This window comes from Daphnia pulicaria, chromosome 10 (genome assembly GCF_021234035.1).
Source record: "Daphnia pulicaria isolate SC F1-1A chromosome 10, SC_F0-13Bv2, whole genome shotgun sequence".
In the NCBI taxonomy this organism is placed as follows: Eukaryota; Metazoa; Arthropoda; class Branchiopoda; order Diplostraca; family Daphniidae; genus Daphnia; species Daphnia pulicaria.
This window is the reverse complement of record NC_060922.1, coordinates 2,160,097-2,178,241: the sequence shown is the minus strand read 5'-3', so window position 1 is coordinate 2,178,241 and position 18,145 is coordinate 2,160,097. Positions and strand designations below refer to the sequence as shown.

The 18,145-nt window shown below is 40.3% G+C and overlaps 3 protein-coding genes across 6 annotated transcripts; 2 read left to right on the top strand and 1 right to left on the bottom strand.

Moving 5' to 3' along the window:
• The first annotated feature begins 1,234 nt into the window (after positions 1-1,234).
• On the top strand, positions 1,235-9,802 carry LOC124313970. 4 transcript variants are annotated; one of them, XM_046778884.1, is made up of 29 exons: positions 1,235-1,311; positions 2,114-2,217; positions 2,321-2,554; positions 2,628-2,640; positions 2,719-2,845; positions 2,912-3,094; positions 3,173-3,216; positions 3,276-3,398; positions 3,463-3,547; positions 3,611-3,775; positions 3,842-3,948; positions 4,029-4,386; positions 4,444-4,656; positions 4,733-4,879; positions 4,965-5,147; positions 5,213-5,250; positions 5,346-5,447; positions 5,632-5,770; positions 5,832-5,966; positions 6,033-6,127; positions 6,225-6,399; positions 6,462-6,615; positions 6,686-6,867; positions 6,939-7,030; positions 8,577-8,700; positions 8,774-8,938; positions 8,998-9,224; positions 9,281-9,385; positions 9,466-9,802. In XM_046778884.1, the coding sequence occupies exons 2-29, from the start codon at positions 2,166-2,168 to the stop codon at positions 9,560-9,562; spliced, it is 3,864 nt and encodes a 1,287-aa protein (XP_046634840.1). In that variant the 5' UTR covers positions 1,235-1,311; positions 2,114-2,165; the 3' UTR covers positions 9,563-9,802. The 4 variants fall into 4 exon arrangements, with proteins under 4 accessions (XP_046634840.1, XP_046634837.1, XP_046634836.1 ...); XM_046778881.1 differs by lacking the exons at positions 8,577-8,700; positions 8,774-8,938; positions 8,998-9,224; positions 9,281-9,385; positions 9,466-9,802 and adding exons at positions 7,288-7,425; positions 7,522-7,656; positions 7,723-7,871; positions 7,933-8,075; positions 8,199-8,347 and having other exon boundaries at positions 6,689-6,867; positions 6,939-7,100; XM_046778880.1 differs by lacking the exons at positions 8,577-8,700; positions 8,774-8,938; positions 8,998-9,224; positions 9,281-9,385; positions 9,466-9,802 and adding exons at positions 7,288-7,425; positions 7,522-7,656; positions 7,723-7,871; positions 7,933-8,075; positions 8,199-8,347 and having other exon boundaries at positions 6,939-7,100.
• LOC124314049 (pentatricopeptide repeat-containing protein 1, mitochondrial-like) lies at positions 9,629-12,848 on the bottom strand. Its single transcript, XM_046779041.1, has 10 exons — positions 12,753-12,848; positions 11,719-12,683; positions 11,467-11,638; positions 11,256-11,404; positions 10,885-11,189; positions 10,695-10,818; positions 10,533-10,637; positions 10,343-10,473; positions 10,095-10,269; positions 9,629-10,030 (listed from the first exon to the last, which is right to left on the bottom strand). Exons 2-10 carry the CDS (start codon positions 12,202-12,204, stop codon positions 9,812-9,814), a joined length of 1,866 nt encoding a protein of 621 aa, XP_046634997.1. The 5' UTR covers positions 12,205-12,683; positions 12,753-12,848; the 3' UTR covers positions 9,629-9,811.
• Positions 12,849-13,221: 373 nt separating this feature from the next.
• Positions 13,222-17,433, top strand: LOC124314050 (flocculation protein FLO11-like). Its single transcript, XM_046779043.1, has 4 exons — positions 13,222-13,635; positions 15,198-15,497; positions 15,735-16,594; positions 16,660-17,433. Exons 1-4 carry the CDS (start codon positions 13,348-13,350, stop codon positions 17,060-17,062), a joined length of 1,851 nt encoding a protein of 616 aa, XP_046634999.1. The 5' UTR covers positions 13,222-13,347; the 3' UTR covers positions 17,063-17,433.
• The last annotated feature ends 712 nt before the right edge of the window (positions 17,434-18,145 follow it).

Genomic DNA, 18,145 nt, shown 5'->3' with positions numbered 1-18,145 from the left:
TTGATATTGCGGAAAAGTGGAAATGATGGAAGAAAAATCCGCCATTATTAGATTGGGAAGACCAAATAAGATTTGTACAATTAATAAACAAGGAGAAAGGAAAGTTATAGGGAAAGATTCTGGGAAATAAATTTTCTTCTTTTCCATTAAGAGAAAAAAGGAAGAAAATGCTTTAATTTTTGAGTGTCGACGCCTCTAGCTCTCTTCCGAGTTTCATGTCACTGTTATATAATGCATCATTATATGCGTACGTACAAGCAGAGCATGTAAAACTCTATAAAGTGGGAAAGGCCGAGTCGAACGACACCTTCTCATCAGACCCTAGTTCAATCATCCAAACAAGTCCAATTTTATTCGTCCAATGACAGCAGCAGGCTCCAGCACCTCGTTTGATTACATGGGAAAATGCCGGGAGTGTTATGGAATAGCCTTTTGGTGTAGGCCGCCCTACACATTTTGATACCATAGTGACCATGTACACATCTGAATATAATAGTTCACGAGAGTGCCGCGCCGTGTTGATGTTGTTACACCAGCATAGCATTTGTTTTAGTATCAGTGAACGATTGCACCTGCCACGTACAGGTACATACAGAATTGAGCTGTTGATGTGTGCATACATAGTAATTGTGAGTAACAACACATCAATACACAGTATATATAAGCTGCAAGTTGACTCTTCTATCACATCGAGTTATAAAGTTTACTTTTTGTCCAGTATCTGATTAGTTTGGCTCTGTCCGAGTCGCGAGTTTATCAACGACTTTTTCGTCCTGGTTCAGAGTCTTGTTATTACATTTGATTGCAAAATTATCCGAACGGTTTTTTAGTTCACCAGAAATTTAGAAGGTAAAATAAGGTTCTATGTGAGTATTCACATTTTATCTAAGTCCCATTTATATTTAAATAATAATAATAATCCTATTTATGTACAGTAGACTGACGTTTTAAAATTCTCACATTCGACGTCTGTGATTGGCAGTTTCGCCAGTTGCGCTTTCCATCCTACTCCACATTTTTTTCTCTTTATTCAAATTACTCATCCTCTCACTGACCACGATTAATTGAATTTTTATATCAGTATTTTTGATTGAATCACCATCTTGAATTTTTTTTTTAAATATTTGTGGTATTCAATTTAATAAATATTATTATTATTTTGAATCATTTTTGAAATTGCAACACTGCGTTGATTCGTGGATTCCTCATTGTCGGTTATTCGTCGAAGGAGCAGGTTTCACATTTTCGCGCCTTTCAAGTTTCAACTCAAGTGTTGATGGACGACCATTGGATATTTTCTACCAATTTTGAGTAAGTGTTCCAATTCTAGCATTTTGTAAGTGCACGTGTCATTAACTTATTGTAGATCACTTAATGTTAAATCAATTGGGAAGCTTTAGTCCACTTTATCCCTAAATCTTTTCTCACTCACTGAGGAAAAAAGCATTAGTGCCTTTAGTGTGTGTGGGGGATAAGGAGAATCCTCAGAAGTAACAAGTTTCCGCGTGAAGTTCAAATCATTATATCTTGAAAAAATATGCAGGCCCATATACCTGAGAATCAATTAGTAACTTGGATGTTTTTAAACTCACGTGGTAGCGAAGAACAAAAGGGTGCTGTTCAATGTTGCTGTACAAAACTTTCTACTCCATTCATGAAATTCTTCTGAATTTCGCAATTAAGTTGAAACAGTTACGGTGTTAGACATTATACTGCATTTATCATCAGACGACGGTACGATCTCGAACTCGAAGCATTATATTTCTAAATTATAAAGCTGTTAAAGCAAGTCACGTAAAATATCTGCATAACGAATAATAACATCGAAGTGTAATCCTGTACCATAACGTGCCTTATGTGTACGCCAGCGATCGTATGTATATTCACAAATCGATAGATCGTTCCGTTCGTGTTGGTTCCCATTGTATTATATCCTTATTGGTCGTATTTCTTGCCGGTCGCCCCCAAAACAAATAAGCATTAAACCGCCTCATTCAAACTGTAAAATGTTGGAAGTATTATACGCAGCGTAGGCAGTCTGAAATGAGAAATACTAAACACAGTCTATAAGTACCAGCTATATCCTATAAAATCCATGTTTGTCGTTTCATAGCATCAACACGATCTAAACGGGATATCGACTAACACGGCCGTTCACTACAATAATGTACAACCCATCAAGGACTCGATGTACACTGCTGTTTTGTTTATTCACCGGTATAATGAGCTTTTACAGTCACAATAGATAAAGTTATGCAAACTTTGAAAACTATAAATATTGACTTTTTTTATCGTACCTTTTCCAATTTGGAACCAACAGTAGAGTTGCTGTTGCCAAGCTGCACACAACAATCAGCCATTGGACACACTAGAGCAGATGACGCAATGAAAACTGATGGTTTGACTATGGTTTTTACTGAGGTCATTTCCTCGGGTTCAAAAGGATCGACGTATGAGTCTGTACGTAACCAGGCCAAACGCGAAAAGCGAAGCCAATTTGGCGAAATTATGTCACAGAAAAATTTCTCAGAATTTTGGAATTCGAATGATACAGGTTAGACATTTTAAAAAATCACAATTTAATGGTATACGAATATTATTATTTCTGAAACTTTTATTTAATGCAGCTTCTATTTCAAGGTATAATTCATGCATCTATTTTTCCAAAATCTTTTTCTGCACTGGTATTCATTTCATCCTGTCCATTAAACATTTAAGGTGGCTGGAGATTCTCGGAATGCTTCCCAAAACTGTACGCCTGGCATTCCTTACTGTGATTCTGCCCGATGAAATATCCGTTCCGGATTTGCTTCAGCTCAACTCAAACACCATAGCTATGCTGAAGGTATGCGCTCATATGCCATAATAGCCCTTTATTACATTTACACTTGATGTCGGTTGGTCAATTCAGAATGAGTTCAGTCGGTTGCTGACGGATAAACAAGTTTCTGACATCATTCTTAGCCTCTTACACAAGAAAGATTACCGTCAAGCGGCTCAAGTTATTGAAAGCTTAAACTTTCGCATTAATGACGGAAATCCTGATTTATTCTTGAGCTTGTGGAACGATCAGCGATTTGGCTTTGACGGCAAAGTATGTTTTCCATTATAGAACCCTTTATCATCACTTAATTAAATAGAAATTAATTCAATTATGCTTTCATTATTGCAGCGCTGCAATAAAGATGTCCAGTCATTTCTCCGGCAGGGACTCAGGTAATTATTTACGGTTTACAAAATATTTGAATAATATTCTAAAGTAAATCCGACTGCAGGTTGTTACCATCGCCAGACAACTGGAATAATACGCTGGTGAAAAAATACGGGTTTAGTTTGATTTCTGCGTTACCGCCAGACATTCTGATCAGAATCCGCGATCGATGTGCTGCAAGAACGGTGTACGTAATTGAGAATTTCATTTATGGTTTATTGTTTCAATCATAAGGAATCGCAACTTATTAGATTGGATTGGTGGTTACCGCAAGACTATTCCGAGTTTGGCTGCGACTTTCCCCCAGACTCATCCGATTCGGTCATCAGTGTGCAGGTACGAGCGTTACATAAAATTTGCTTTATCAGAATTACTTTTTTAAACTACTTTTTCCAATAGCGGGTTCAATTGAAATTAATGATGGAAGTACTCGGGGAAAATATAAGCCAGTGGTCGACGGCCAATATCAGTTTTTACTTTTCTTTATTCCGCCGGATGAGTCCTCGTTTGCTAGCGATGATGAACGAACAAATTCTAAACAATTCACTTTCATTTCTTTCTCAGGTAATTTTCGATAGCAAATTTTTACCCATCCACTTTTGATCTTTCTATTATCATTATGCAACAAAGATAAGAAACTGGAACAACGGACAAGGCTATGCTCTGGTTGAGAGTTTGTTTACCAACAGTTTCCGGCAGCGCATCAACGGTGATCGATTATCAAATATCACGGATCGGTATCTATTCAATTTATTCTGGAAATCCAACAAAGTCGAGAGGTTGCATTGTGTCTAATGTTGATTCACGTATGGCATAGGTTGATGTATTTGGGTCCGTACCTCCTACCCGAATTTTTGGTAAATAATAAGAACGAATCAGCTCCCGCGTTGTTACTCTCAGTTTGGGCAAGCAAAATTGAAAGTTTGGTCCATCGGGGGATGTCACTTCCCAGAATGACTGCTTCAGCGCTCCTTCAGTATCGTTTGTCCGGCATAGCAGAAAAGGACGTAAACAACACTTTCGAAGAACTGCCTCTACAATTTGACGCCACCTACCTGAAAGTTGCCCCATGGAAATTTTGGAAAATGAATCTCGCTCCTTCTCATTCCACAAACAAGGACATTTTCCAGATGTTAGACGCCGATCCCTTGGCGGACAGTCTCTCTAGTGGCCAAGTATTTTCAAACGAATGAATTTGTAGTGAATTTGTTATTTATAATTTTCTTAATTAGATCAACCGATTGAGCCAAATTGCTGCTCGGGTATTCAGGAATAGCGACGGCAGCTGGAGCATGGCCAACACTCCTGCAATATATTGGGGTGGTGCTAATCTTTCTGATTACATGTCACTATCAGCCAAGGAGATCCTACCTTTAATAAATAAATTGACGTCGGTAGTAGCTAATAACTTGAATGGTGCCCAGTTGGGGGTTATCTACACAAAGGTATAAATAAGTAAAAGACAAACTGGTTTTTCATATCGTAAAATTTAATTTAACAATCCCGCTTTTGTCAACCCAGTTGAGAGACGACCAAGCCGATCTCTCGTCCGCAACAAATTCTGCCCAGATTATTAAATCAATGATTCCCGTTCCGTACTTGAAAAGTCGCTACACTTTGAATCAATTACAAGATCTCGCGGCAGACATGCCAATAGATTCCATCGTCGTAGGCATTCATCTTTTTCTATTTATCGGATCATTTTTAACCAAATTACACTTCATGGGAGTTCTTGGCGCTGATCTCGTTATAGAGGCTTACATACGCAGCAACTAAACTAGATGGGACATATAACATTTCCATTGCGGATTTAGTTCGCCAACCTCTTCTTGTTCCACATCTCAGTCCTGAACATCTCAACTCCATTCCAGTAGTGGACACTGCAGATTTAATGAAAGCTGTGAGTTTGAGTGCCCAGGGACCGCCGGTACAGATGGTAAGAAGAGCCCATTAACTGAATTTCATTTCAATGATTTAACAATGCCGAATTTGTTAAATCAGATCATGATTTTACAGACACGTCTGAGAAGTTATACCAGGTAATCCTTTAATGGAAGATCACTTTGTATATCTAAATTTGCACTCTAAATTGACTAAATGTATGATACAGAAAGACTCGTTTATTTGTTTAAAGGCACAAGCGACACGATGTCGCAAACACCGATGTTAGTCTTCTAGAAAACGTTTGGTTATCAGATTACGACATTTTTCCCGCCACAGTCATCGCCGACTTCAGGTGAGACTTAGTGTCTTAGAGAAGTAAGGCCAGCTGTTAGCGTTCTGCTTTTGCTATACAACTTTAATTAAGGAAAGAGTGTGTTTTTTAACAAATACATTCATTTTTTAATTGTGGAGGATCTGCTTAGTCTCATTTAATTACTGATGTGTGTTGTGATGGATTAGTAATTATTTATTTATAGCGTCATAGCATTAAAATCCATATCTGGGATGAAAAAAATTGAGCTGCTTCGGTCGCTCGGTCGTCTATACTTAAACGATTACTACACCATTCCGAGATACAAGCGGATCAACATATTACAGCAAGGAATCGCTGCCATGGTGACAAACAAGCTAGATACTTTGCCTCAGCTCATAAAAAAAAAATTACGACCAATTTAAGGTTAAAGATGGCAATGGTCGGAAATTGAACGAAGAAGACATGGCAATAATTGGAAACGCCGTCGTTGATATGGAAGAAGCGAGGATCAATAACATGACAACTGGAGCATTCGAGATTGCTCTTCCAATACTTCAAGTAAAATTTGAATCGCCGCTTACATTATTGAGTCGAATATATTCAAATAACACACAATTCACGCAGGGAAATGTCAAGATCTTCGGTGGGCTGTCAGTACGTCCCTGTACAACATCAGATCAAAGATCGGCAATACGAAAATCTCTTAAAACGTTTTACGGGTATAAAATGCAATGCTTTCTAATTTCATTCAGATAACGCAACGCGTTCCAATTTGGTGAGTAATGGTATACTCTTTGAATGGGGTTTATTATTCAGTTACCCAAATGCCTGGAATCTGGGCACAGTTGCGGTGGCCTGCTGTTCTCTAAATACGTTGTCATGGAGAGAATTAGAGTCAATTCGCGACGACTTGTTCCTTGAAGGATGCCGAAGCTGCAATGCTGATGCTCCACCACCTTTTCATCTTCAAATTCTTAGACAGAATCTCCAAGTATATAGTACGTTAAAGTTCCATTATAATTTATAAATGTCTCTATTCGGCGGTTTTCAAAGGCGGCCTGCCAATTTGAGCTTAGCTCCATGGAGCTTGAAAATGATGTAAGGCAAGGTAATGAGCTTGTTGCAAAGAAAAGGGCAATAGCTGCATTCAATACGTTTGCTGGAGATCGAGTGCAAGTATTTGGAATTCAGAACCAGCAACTTTTTGGTAAGTTCTAAAAATAACATAAATAAACGCTTTAAGTACTGTATATTATATGAATAATTAACTGGATAAGTAGGAAATGAGAGAAGAAGGCTTAGTTGCGAAGCGGTCGTGCCTTCGGGATCGGCTGCAGGATTCACGGTTGATCAACTCATATCTCTCTCAAGCGATGACATCCAAGATTGCTTGTATGAGTTAGGTCACAGTCCGCTAAATTCAGACCAGGGAACTGCATTGTGGAACCGAGTACTACAGGTAGTGAGGGAAACCATGCTGTGATGTCAATAAAGATATTTTTTTTTTACGTTTACCATTTTGTCTTCAAGGTTTACGAGAATGACGCAAGTCGAATACCGAAAAATCAGTTGACTCGGTTGGGCTGGATTCTACCCAGTGTTGATATGGAATCATTAGACAAGTTCCGGATGAACGACTCCGATGTTTTAGCTGCATTAGGAGCAGCAGATTTCAAAATTTCCATGGAAAAGGTTGTATTATGGAAACCAAAGTAAACCTAGATATGTAGTGTTTTTGTCTTGGTAACGTTGCCTAAAGTTCAAAGAACCTTATCACTTGATTAATGTTTATTCAACTAAATGCTATAATTTTACATTTAATGTTTTAACGTGTATGAAACTAAAATTAATTGGTATAACCAAAACTTTTATTTCTTAGATGAAAGTATTATCTAATCGAGCTGTGTTGGAATGGGAGAAAGATCCTGAAACTTACACAGGACAAGATTTGCTTATTCTTGGCCGTCTTTTGTGTGGCGTGAACGCACCCCTAATTGATCGCATTTCCCCCATCGCGGTATAAATAATTAATTCAAACAAAATTACTGTCACCCTGGATACGCACTCAAACTGTTAATTTAAAATATTCTATTTTTCACACATTGGAAAAAAGTACTTGGAAGCATCCGCGTACCTTGGAATGTTACTCCGTCAGCCCCGGTGCTCCGACGAAGTGCTTTCATCTTTAGCAAACAAAGCCATTGATTTCAGGGTTTTCGGTGCGCCCTCTAACTGGACTGCCGCTATCGTATGAACTAAAATCACATACTATGAATCCTACCAAGCTGTTTAATAATCAAATTTTAAAAACTAGGTTCGAAATATTGGAGCGGTAATTGGGGGATTGAGTCCTGAACAGTTACGACTGATACCCGCCAACTCTTTACTGGGCTTAACACCAAGCGCCGTGATGAGCATTCCTGACAATAACTTCAAAGCATTCAAAACTCAACAGATACGAAAGTATTTTATTGATTACCTCCGTAAATGTCTTACGTTTTAATCATCGACAACGGTATATCAGTTTCCCCTTGGCAGTGGCTCAAACAGTTCTAGTCAGAGAAAGGCAACGCTACGGACTCGTTGATGAGATGCGGGATGCGTTAAATTATGTTATTTATGGTTCCAGCGAAAATATCGAGAACTCTTCTAGACGTAATACAGGAAGTAAGTATCCTTGGAAATGGGGAACGGAAATGGATCCATTTCCGATCCCCTGGACCAGTCATTCTTCAATCATACCTTTTCCCATAATTAACAGTAACCGGTAAATTCATTTTGTTTTTACAGGTGGTATCATTTTCATTATTGTGATAACTTTTGTCACTGTAAGACGCTTTTAATTATTATTATAAGTTACCCTGCTTTCTATTATGAGTTACAATTATGTAATGCAAACATTCCTATTGATTGGCTAATATTACAAAATCGGATCATTTGATCGGCTTATTGATGCAATGTTTTTCTAATGGCAACGCTGTAATCACACGAACACAATATTCCATTCCCTTCACTTCTCATTGAACGCTTAAGGGCGGATACGGTGAAATGTCAATTCGCAGTTGGTCAATAAATCTGATTTATTATGACCTCCTTTAATTGGTATCGGTGATTATTGTTATCATATTCGAAAAAAGTGTCGATTTAACAGTGCATTCTACATTCCAGGTACTCGGGCTCTAAGGATAGTAACCGAGATCACCATGACGCGACATCGCAATACTCGAATCCCTTGTTTACGAGCACAGTAGACTTACAGTTGAGATTTCTCTGTCCTTCCGATCTGGACCAGGTAAATTACTTTAATATGCTGTTGTCCTACATTCTGCTCTAATAAAATATATTGGAAAATTTGGGGGTAACAGGTTAAAGACCTCTGTAAAGAATGGTTTCCCATTCAGTACCCGGAAGCCTGGTACAGAGACATAACTTCTGATCCAAGGTTCTATTCATTAGCTGCTGTGTACCAATCAAAACTAGTGGGGCTTCTTATAGCAGAAGTAAAGCAATCCAATGCTATTAATAAGGAGGTGGGTTCCTTTAAAAACAAAGTTTGTTTTGATTTCTTACTTGTAAACATTTGCTACAGGATAAAGGAATTCTGGATGGACGAATGTATTCAAACTGCACTGTAGGCTATATTTTGAGCCTGGGTGTGTGCTCAAGTTTTAGGAGACAGGGTGTTGCATCTTTATTACTTGACAGTTTTCTTACTCATGTGACTCAAAGTGAAAATCAAATCTGTAAAGCCATTTACCTACATGTACTGACAATGAATAGCGCTGCCATAAGATTTTATGAAAAACATTATTTCAGGTATTTCTTTGTTTTGACTTTTGGTGTAACTTGCTGTATTTATTGTTCTCTATTAGGTTACACTCGTTTTTGCCATACTACTATTCCGTAGATGGCAAGTGTAAAGATGGATTTACGTACGTACTTTATATCAACGGAGGACATCCCCCTTGGGGCTTACTATATCCTTTTTTCAAAGCAAAAATTATTTATTCTCAAATTTTATTCATTAAAATATTTATTTTCCATAACTTCTTTGCACTGATTATCTTTATCATTGGTGCCAAGCTCTCTACGAGAACATCTATCCGACGTACTGGTACGCGAAGCTGAAGCACTGGTTACAGAGAAGTCTGTAAAGCTGATAACAGAAGAATGGACAACACTTCTGCTGTGAGACCAAAGTCAGATTTTTGTCGCATATCCTGGATATCCGGACCAGGGATCGTTTCTCGTCCAGGTTGTGATTTGAATTTAGCAAAGGGTTAAATTCTAATGACGAGCGTATCAAGAAGAATTGAGTGCCATATTATATAAATTGTCTCTTCAAAAACAGCCATATTGCAGAAAGAAAGAAATACAGAGCTCTCTTTCATTTATCAAAATATTTATTTTAAATTTTGTACACTTTTTCCACTCTTGGATGGATAGGAAGTCTGATCGGTTTTATCCTTTTTCGCTAAAGGATATCGGTACTGTTGCCAAGGGTGAGGTTCTAGGGCTACTTCAAGTTTTTCCATTTGAGGTTTGTATCCAAGGCAAAACACTCTAAATGATTCTCTGAACCATTCGTTTCCGTAGATTTTAGGAACTTCCAAACCTCGATCCTGATATGAATAAAAAATCAATAATTTAAAAAATGGACAGCCTTGAAAGTCAATGCACACTTACATGCTTTGCAATAGCTTCCTTGGTTTCTCTTCTGAATTTATCCAAAAGCTTGATAGCTTTCTCGTCTAATGTTAAGTTCATCTCCGTGGCTCGTTTCAGTAAGTCCATGATAAAATAGCATTTTTTGTGAAAAATCGCGTTCTTTAAAAATGATCCGAATATTTCAATATTCACTCTGCATTGCATTGGAAACGATCAGAGTTAGTTGGGCGGAGAAACGGAATTCATGGACCAAATATTGTTAATACCTGAATCCGGCATTTTCCATGTCTTTCATCAACGCACCGGCTTCTTGAGAAGAACGACATCCCGTTGCAAGAACCCCAAACGTCATTATGTTCGGAAAGAGCTGATATTCCTGAAAGTAATTTAATACTTCCTAAAAAATTGATTAATTAAAAATGCTAAATGGAATTTGCTGTAAGGTTCAATTCCTACTTGAGCACCGGAATTGTCTCGTCGAAATTGACGTTTTTTAATGAAAACATTCAAAAAAGTTACATCTGGAATAACTCCAAATGCTTTCATTTGTTCCATAAGTTTCTGGAAAGATTTAAAAGTGAGGATATTGATCTCATTAATGTAGCAATTAAATTTTACTTTTTCTTCTGATGGATCAGACGCTATGGTCTCGAGAAGAAGGGCAAACGTCTTGATATCGGGTTTAACATGATCCTTGATCATTTCTGCCAGAAAACCTTCAATACCTCCCAAAAGAGCCAATCTAGGAAACAAACGTAGCACTGAAATTTACGAACTTGATTACATTTTAAAATATAGGTTTAGATACCGATTCTCAGTCCGATCTAGTCCGGCCAAACCCATAACGTTGCTCGACTGGATTTTCTCAGCGAGGAAGTTTGGACATACCGTCAGCTGGTTTGTAACGGTCGTTAACTCTGACATAGTCAATACAGCCGGCTTGAATGGATTATTGCTTTGAGAGCCAGTTTTTTCTTCCAAAAGCAACATGGATTCAATAGGTTGATGTTTTCCATCCATATGTTTTGCGCCACAATCACGAGCGGCACGAAGCATCAGGTTGTAAGAAAAGATTGAAGGAGTGACTCTCATATTCCTTAGCCTCCTCCAGATCTGGGAATTAAAGTAATATTCAAAAGTTCTGTTAGTGACCCATAAGAAATCATAGTTCATTTTTACTAGGATGGCGCGAGTAAATCCTTCTTCAGGTAAAGAAATGCAAGCATGAAGCAAGAAATTGAAGCTTTCTGTTGTAACTGTAATCTGATTGGTTGCCATTTCGTCCATGATCTCAAGTGTTGTTCCTATTTCTCCACAGTGACCAAAAGCTAGAGGAAGAAAGCATTAAAATTTTAGTATATAAAACAATTCAGGGTCAAAATGTAATTACCTTTAATCATAGCATGATACTGAGCCCTATTTAGAATAACATTTTTGTCTTTCAATTGCTGTCTCAACATGGTTGCTCTCTGCAGGCCATCCTCTTTCCATGGTGAATTTGCACATGAATTAAATAGAGCTGTATAATGGCTATCTGCTGGTACACAGCCTCTCTTTTTCATCTAGAAGAAATTAAAAAAATGCTTACATTATTAAGTATTTGGGTTGAACCTTGGGAGGTAACTGGAATAACTGTTTTTACCACATTGAAAAGATTGAAAGCTTTCTTGGTATATCCAGCTCTACCACAAGCTCCAATTAGCAAGGAAAATATACTTCTTGATGGTCTGACTTTGTCCTCTTTCATAGTAACTTCTAGTCGAAACAAAGCTTCTTTCAGATTTCTGTCATTTATTAACTGCTCAATTTCCAATTCAAACTGTTCAGAACTCTTTTTGTCAGCAGGTTCAAAACTAAGAAACTTTTCTTCTATTGCATCTCCTTCGTCGATAAAATTATCGTGATTCTTTATAGAATCTAACTTTTGTGTTCCGAGATTCTCACGTAAAGAAAGAGTACCGAACACATCAGGATCATCATGCTCGATGGCTAATTTCTTGGAAATTGTTTTATTCTTTGAAGGCACGGGAAAAATAGCTGTAGTTGCATGATGTTTCTGACAAACGTTATATGTCTGGCGAGTTAATATTCGTGAAACACCAAACAAAAATGAATAACGCATGGCCATTTTTTACTAGGCCTAGCAGACGTGTGTTTATATTTTCTTTTTTTGACAATGCAGAGTTGCAGTGTCGTTCAATAGTTTCCGCAGAAAGTTAGCAGACAAAGAAAATTGAATCATTTTTAAACTTCGGAAAATCTACACTATCTCATTGTGTTTACTTTTCGTGTTTGAGAACTGTGTGTGTGTCAATGAGATCAGGTTTTAATACCCCTTGAAAATGTGTTCTCCAAATACGGTAAGTTGGGAAGTTCACTTAACCGTTTAAGTTTCCTATCTTACGTAATCAATTTTTGAGTAGTTTTGGCAGTTTACGACGAAGAGGCTACTATATTTCCAACAAGAAAAAGGCTGATTCACCGGCACTGTTGGAACTGCATGACTAATAAACTCACGCCGGTGTAGGACGATGAAAGCATCAGGCTAAAGACAGCCAGTGTCGTCATCATGTATCTTGGGGGCACACCGTAGCCTATAACGTTGGCCTAACACGGAAAAGAAGAAAATGAATGTCAGCGAACAAAAACACGTAACAAATGACTGTTGGAAAGTACCCAAGAAAAACAGTTTCCTTAGATCGATACCCTCAGTTGGCTTTCGAGTCGACTAAGCCTGAGGAAAGGGAGGGCCTTAACCAGTTGATGTCATCGACTAGCTGACGTCATTCCGCCAAGAGTCTATAACGAATAGACTCGGTTAAACTCGCAGCCTTAAGTGGTCAAAAAGGCTGCATCAAATGAGAGAAAAACAGGCAATATTACATCTGCACACTTTTTATTTTATTTTTCGGCGCGCCCACCGTTAATTATTTGCTCAATGTTTTTATCGCGTGCTGCCATCTCCTCCATCTTATATACAGTCCCATATATTTGTCTGACGTTAAAGCAACCAAAACTTGCGCAACATTCACAGCCCGAAAGGACGAGAACCGACCAGAGAGTTTGCGATGTGGCAACACGGCGTCAAGGCGGGGGAAATGGAAGACGGTAGAACAGTCTGGTAAAAATGTGGGCCGTCCAGTTCGTGAGTTGAAGTCAGCCCAAAGAGGCGGCGCGTAGTATCATCCCGAAAGAGCTTTTTGAAAAATATCCATATAAAACAGTCACACATTGAACGTTGAGCTAGTCTCTACTTGCAAAAAAATACGTCATGTTTCATCGCGATCCCGGTGCTGAAGAAGACTTAGCTTCAGATCAAACATTCGCTTGGCCTCCATCCGGATTCCGCGACCGTCGTTCCCACTTTGGCCGGACAGCCGCCGACCCGAGCGCATCCGCTTCAGCTTCAGCTTCGTCATCATCTTCTCCGTTCGGACACAGCACAACCCAGCGGAAATCAAGTGACCAAGTCATCCAGTCGTTAAGAGACGAGCTCGATAAGCATCGACAAATGTTCTTCGATCGTTTGGCACCACAGTGGGAATCGACCGCTCAACGGGTAAGTGTCGTTTATTACGAATTGTTTAGCTCGTTTGTTGTCCTTTACAGACTGTGGAATATCTAATGCCTCGCATTCAGTCAAGTAAATCCACATCATCTTTCATCCTTTCATTGCGTTTCCGTTGTTCTCGGTGGCCCTTAAACGAATTTTCTGGAAGCTATAGCCTCTAGAAATAGTCGCCGAGACCATATATGGGTGCATCTCGTCAATTGAAATGCCTAGCCCATAACAAATGTACGCGCAAGAGAGAAAAGAATAAGAGAAAATCCATCTTCTTCGTTTTTTTTTTTCCCCCAGCTCGACATTCACGTTAGAGAAAGTGTTCACATTCAGATTTCTTCCAAACTTTTCATCTCCTCCGGGCTTTCCAGTGTTCCTACATGTATTTTTTGGGTTTTTCTACCTCTCTCGGTTGACCTCCTTTTAGTCCTAACATTTGGTTCTACGTAATAAGGTTTTTGTTGGAAATCAGCCCGCCTTGTGCGCGCTGCGTCTGCCGTTCCAGCTGGATATGCGAGTAATGTTTCCACACACACAAAAAACTGCTGTGATTTGGCACAGAAGATCCCTAGTATTTGATTCGTATAGATACGATCCCCTTTTTTTGTTTCATGAATAGCACACACGGATTTGGCTGGGTTTATTGGTTATCCCGATCGATCGAATGATAAAAACAGAACAAGTAGATAGGGACACGCAGCCAACATGTAAGAAATGAACTGGAAAGATAGCTTTTTTCGGCATCCCCTGAATTGGACATGACTTTAACGATGGGCTCTCGGCCTTTTTTGTTTCGCTCGGTAGCGACGGTATATAATAGTACTCCTTGAATGGCCACGGTTATGACCATCAATTGTGGAATCTCGTCCGTAACGATTCGTCGCTAGAATTTTTGCAATACATAACTGGATGGAACTCCCAGGAGTTGTTCCGAGACGAATGCATCATTTTTTCTCTCTCTCTTTTCCAGGGTCGAAACGGGGACAGATGCAGAACAGATAAAAATAGAGAGACATGAAAGCGTAGAATCAGTTCCAGTCGAAAACTCCCAAAAAATGTCTTCCCTTTTTTTTTTCCCGTTATTACTCAACAATTTCTTTCTTTTTTAACTTCGCCCTTGGTACGACTGGCGAAACTTGGGCTCGTAAAATGTGTTCAAGTTATCACCTTCAAGGGCTGCGCTATCGAGCGCAATTTGGGGAATAACAATAACACAGGAGAATAACCCGTGCGCCTTTCAGTTGTGCTGGGCAACAGCTCTTGAAGAGTGCCTAGTGTATATATGTGGCCACTCTAAAATTAAACGCCCGTCACTTGGGTTGATCTTCCCACCGATACGGTGGAAAAAAAAACAGAGAGCGTTGGGGGAATGCCATTTTGGCACGTCAAACTATACTCGGCGATCAATGAGGTCAAACCAAGGTCCATGTTTGGATCGAAATTTGATTTGTTCCACATTTATTATTCCTAGACGTGATGTTGTCTTTTTTTCTATGCTGGGTATTATTTTTTAATTAGCAATTCCGAGTATAGCTCTCATTACGTTGTTTGTGTTTTAGACGGGATTCCCATTTACGGACACTGCTCGACGGGTGTTCGATAGGTCCATGCCGCCAACACACCAGCCACCGCCACCACATCATGCCAACTACGCCTTCCATCAAGACGATATTCCGGCGTGGATGACTGAGGATGACGCCGATCTAGCGGCGCCGTTCGGACGGGCCGGAAATCGGCAGCGTTGGCCCTCTAGTGGCAGTGGCCGCAGCGCCGGAAGCAACTCGAGCGCCGGCAGCAGCGGCGGCGGTGGCGCTCCAGCAGAAACGGCTACAAGGCCAACAACAACATCATCTGATTTGGTATTCAAATATTCTGAGTCTTGTTATCGTGCTTGGGAAAATTTTCTCTATCGATCGGTGTATTTGCGTCATTTTACCCAAAGACTATTTGAGTTCCTAACGCCTAGGTGTAATAATTCAACGTTTCATTTGGGTTGTTGGATCGATTTGGCTTGGCTGACCTTTCACGATCGCTGGCCGAGCTATGATTCATGTACGGTCTATCATTAATCGCTTGATTATTGCGCTATTTGACAGGGTTCAGCCCAGCAGCACAATAAAATGGGAAGGAGCGACTCGCCCAGCACTCGACATCGCATTCCCAAACAAGCGGCCAGAAGTGCCACCGGTGATTTCCCACCCGGCAGTCCAGCGGCGTCACCTAAAAGTGGATTTTGCCGGGCAAGTTCTGCTCCTCCAGTCGCGCCACATGTCGCTGACAATGGCGATCACAATAATCTTTCATCCGGCAGTCCTAGACGCGTGTTCACCACAACTCTTAACCAACCGCAAGCGGGCGGCGGTCATCCTATCATCAACAGCCAGCGTGAAAATCAAGCCACAGATTCGCCGGGACTTGGGCGGCGCCATCCAAACGTTCATCATGTCAACTCCACTAGCAGCAGCAGCAGCAGCGGCGGCAGTAGTAATAATGTCCGTCACATTCCCATCATGGTGGAGGGTCGAGATGAGCCACTACTTCCTTCCGTCGCCGAAGAAGGGGCTGGTCTATTCTCAGCTGCGGAAAAGCGGAGCAAAACAGCCATCCCGATGCCTTTCTATCCGGCGGCGGCAGCGGCGGAAAAGACAACAGCTCCGCCAGTCACACAAATACCAATTTCGGTGACGACCAGCAGCAGCAGCACTCCGTCAACTGACAAAGCGGCCAAACAGAAAGAGGAAGTCCGGGACGCTTCCGTGCCCATTCCTCTTCCATATGATCGATTGTCGGATGACTCTGGCAAATCCGCCGGCTCCTCGGCTTCAGTCGATCTCCAAACGGCCAATGATTTGGAACTCATCGAGCGGATCCAGCGCGAGACGGAAACTCTCCTTCCCCGTATCGAAGAATTCCGTGGCGACCGTCACGATCGTGGATTCCTATTTCTCGATGAAATGTACTCATCTCAAATTCATTCGTATTTACAACACCATTCTGATTTTCTCTTTGATTTTTATACAGGCTGACGAGATTGTTACTGAAACTGGACAATGTGCAAGTGGAGGGTCGAGATGATGTGCGAGTTGCGCGCAGGCAAGCCATCGCTTCCATCACTCGCTGCATCAACTTACTGGAATCCAAACTTCTTCACGGCATTGAGAGGTCTGACGGAGAAGGAACCGAGCCGGCTACCGTCAATAACGATTCACAGCAGCGGGAGCCAGACGAGCCAATGATAGAGGGGGAATGTAACGATACCAAGACCGAGGAGGAGCAACCCAATGATGTTGTAATGGCAGATGTTAATCTGCCAGCTGTACCGCCATCACCGACAAGACATGTAACACAGTTGATGATCAATATCAACGATCCGACATGCGCCCCAGCAGAGCCGAGTGCAGCCCCAGCCGCCGCTTTGGAATGAATAATTAACCGATGGGAAATGAAATGCGTGGGATGATTCACCCAGCGGGCGGAGAGAATACTAAAACAAAAAAAATAAAATAAATGGTTACAAGTATTATTATTTTACCCAAGCACACACACCCTAAAACCAATTAGCAACTATCACGCCAATGGACGTAATTGTGATACAGCAGTCGACGGAATTTCCCTATCTTGACAAGACAACAGGGTGCGTTAAATTGGATGGCCGGAAGCAACTTGATCGTTTTCTCCTTTTTTTTACAGTTTTTTCGGGAATGCGTGGATTCAAATTAAATGTGTAATGCTATAAAAGAGAACGCTCAGCGAGCTGAGAAAAAACCAAAAAAATACAAAGGCGCTATAACACAGGTTCTTGAATTTCACGGTTACTTTTACTTTTCACACCAGCGTTGCAAATCTAGTTTGATCATGGGCATGGAGAGACGGTTTCCAGTCTCCATGTTGAATTTCCCATAAGGGGTTGTCCGCTTTTTTTACTAAAAGGTCTCTCGGTATGTCCATATGCCGCGAGAGCCTAGATGGCGCCACCGTCGGAGAGACCTCCCTATGCCTCCATGTAAAAGTCGTTAGTAAAAAAGTAGCTTCCCGTCGAATCCCCTTATGGGAAATTTAACACTGTCATTGGGAACCACCTCTCCATACCCCTGGTTTGATCGGATTACCTAGTTTTATTCGATTTATTTATTTTTATTAATTTTACCCAATAATTTGGTATTGAATATTGTTTTTTTTTATAAAAGATAAATTCAATAAAAAACTCGAAAAATTTGAGTTAATTTTCGACTCATTTTCGCAATCTGGCAAATGCAAAATTGGGCCATCCCACAGTGCAGACTACAATTTAGCGAACGACACATGTCGTGAAAGTAATAAAACACTTCTTGAGTGCAACGTCTTTCTTTTTTCTTTTTGTGTGACTAAATAGTAGAAATCAAAGATCAAACCTACAAAGAAATAGTTTGCGCAATTCACAACGAACATTCTACTTTTGGCAGGAATTATCTTTATTTTGTAAACCTGGGGGGGGGGGGGGTGAATTAGTGCAAAAAGTTGGCAGAGA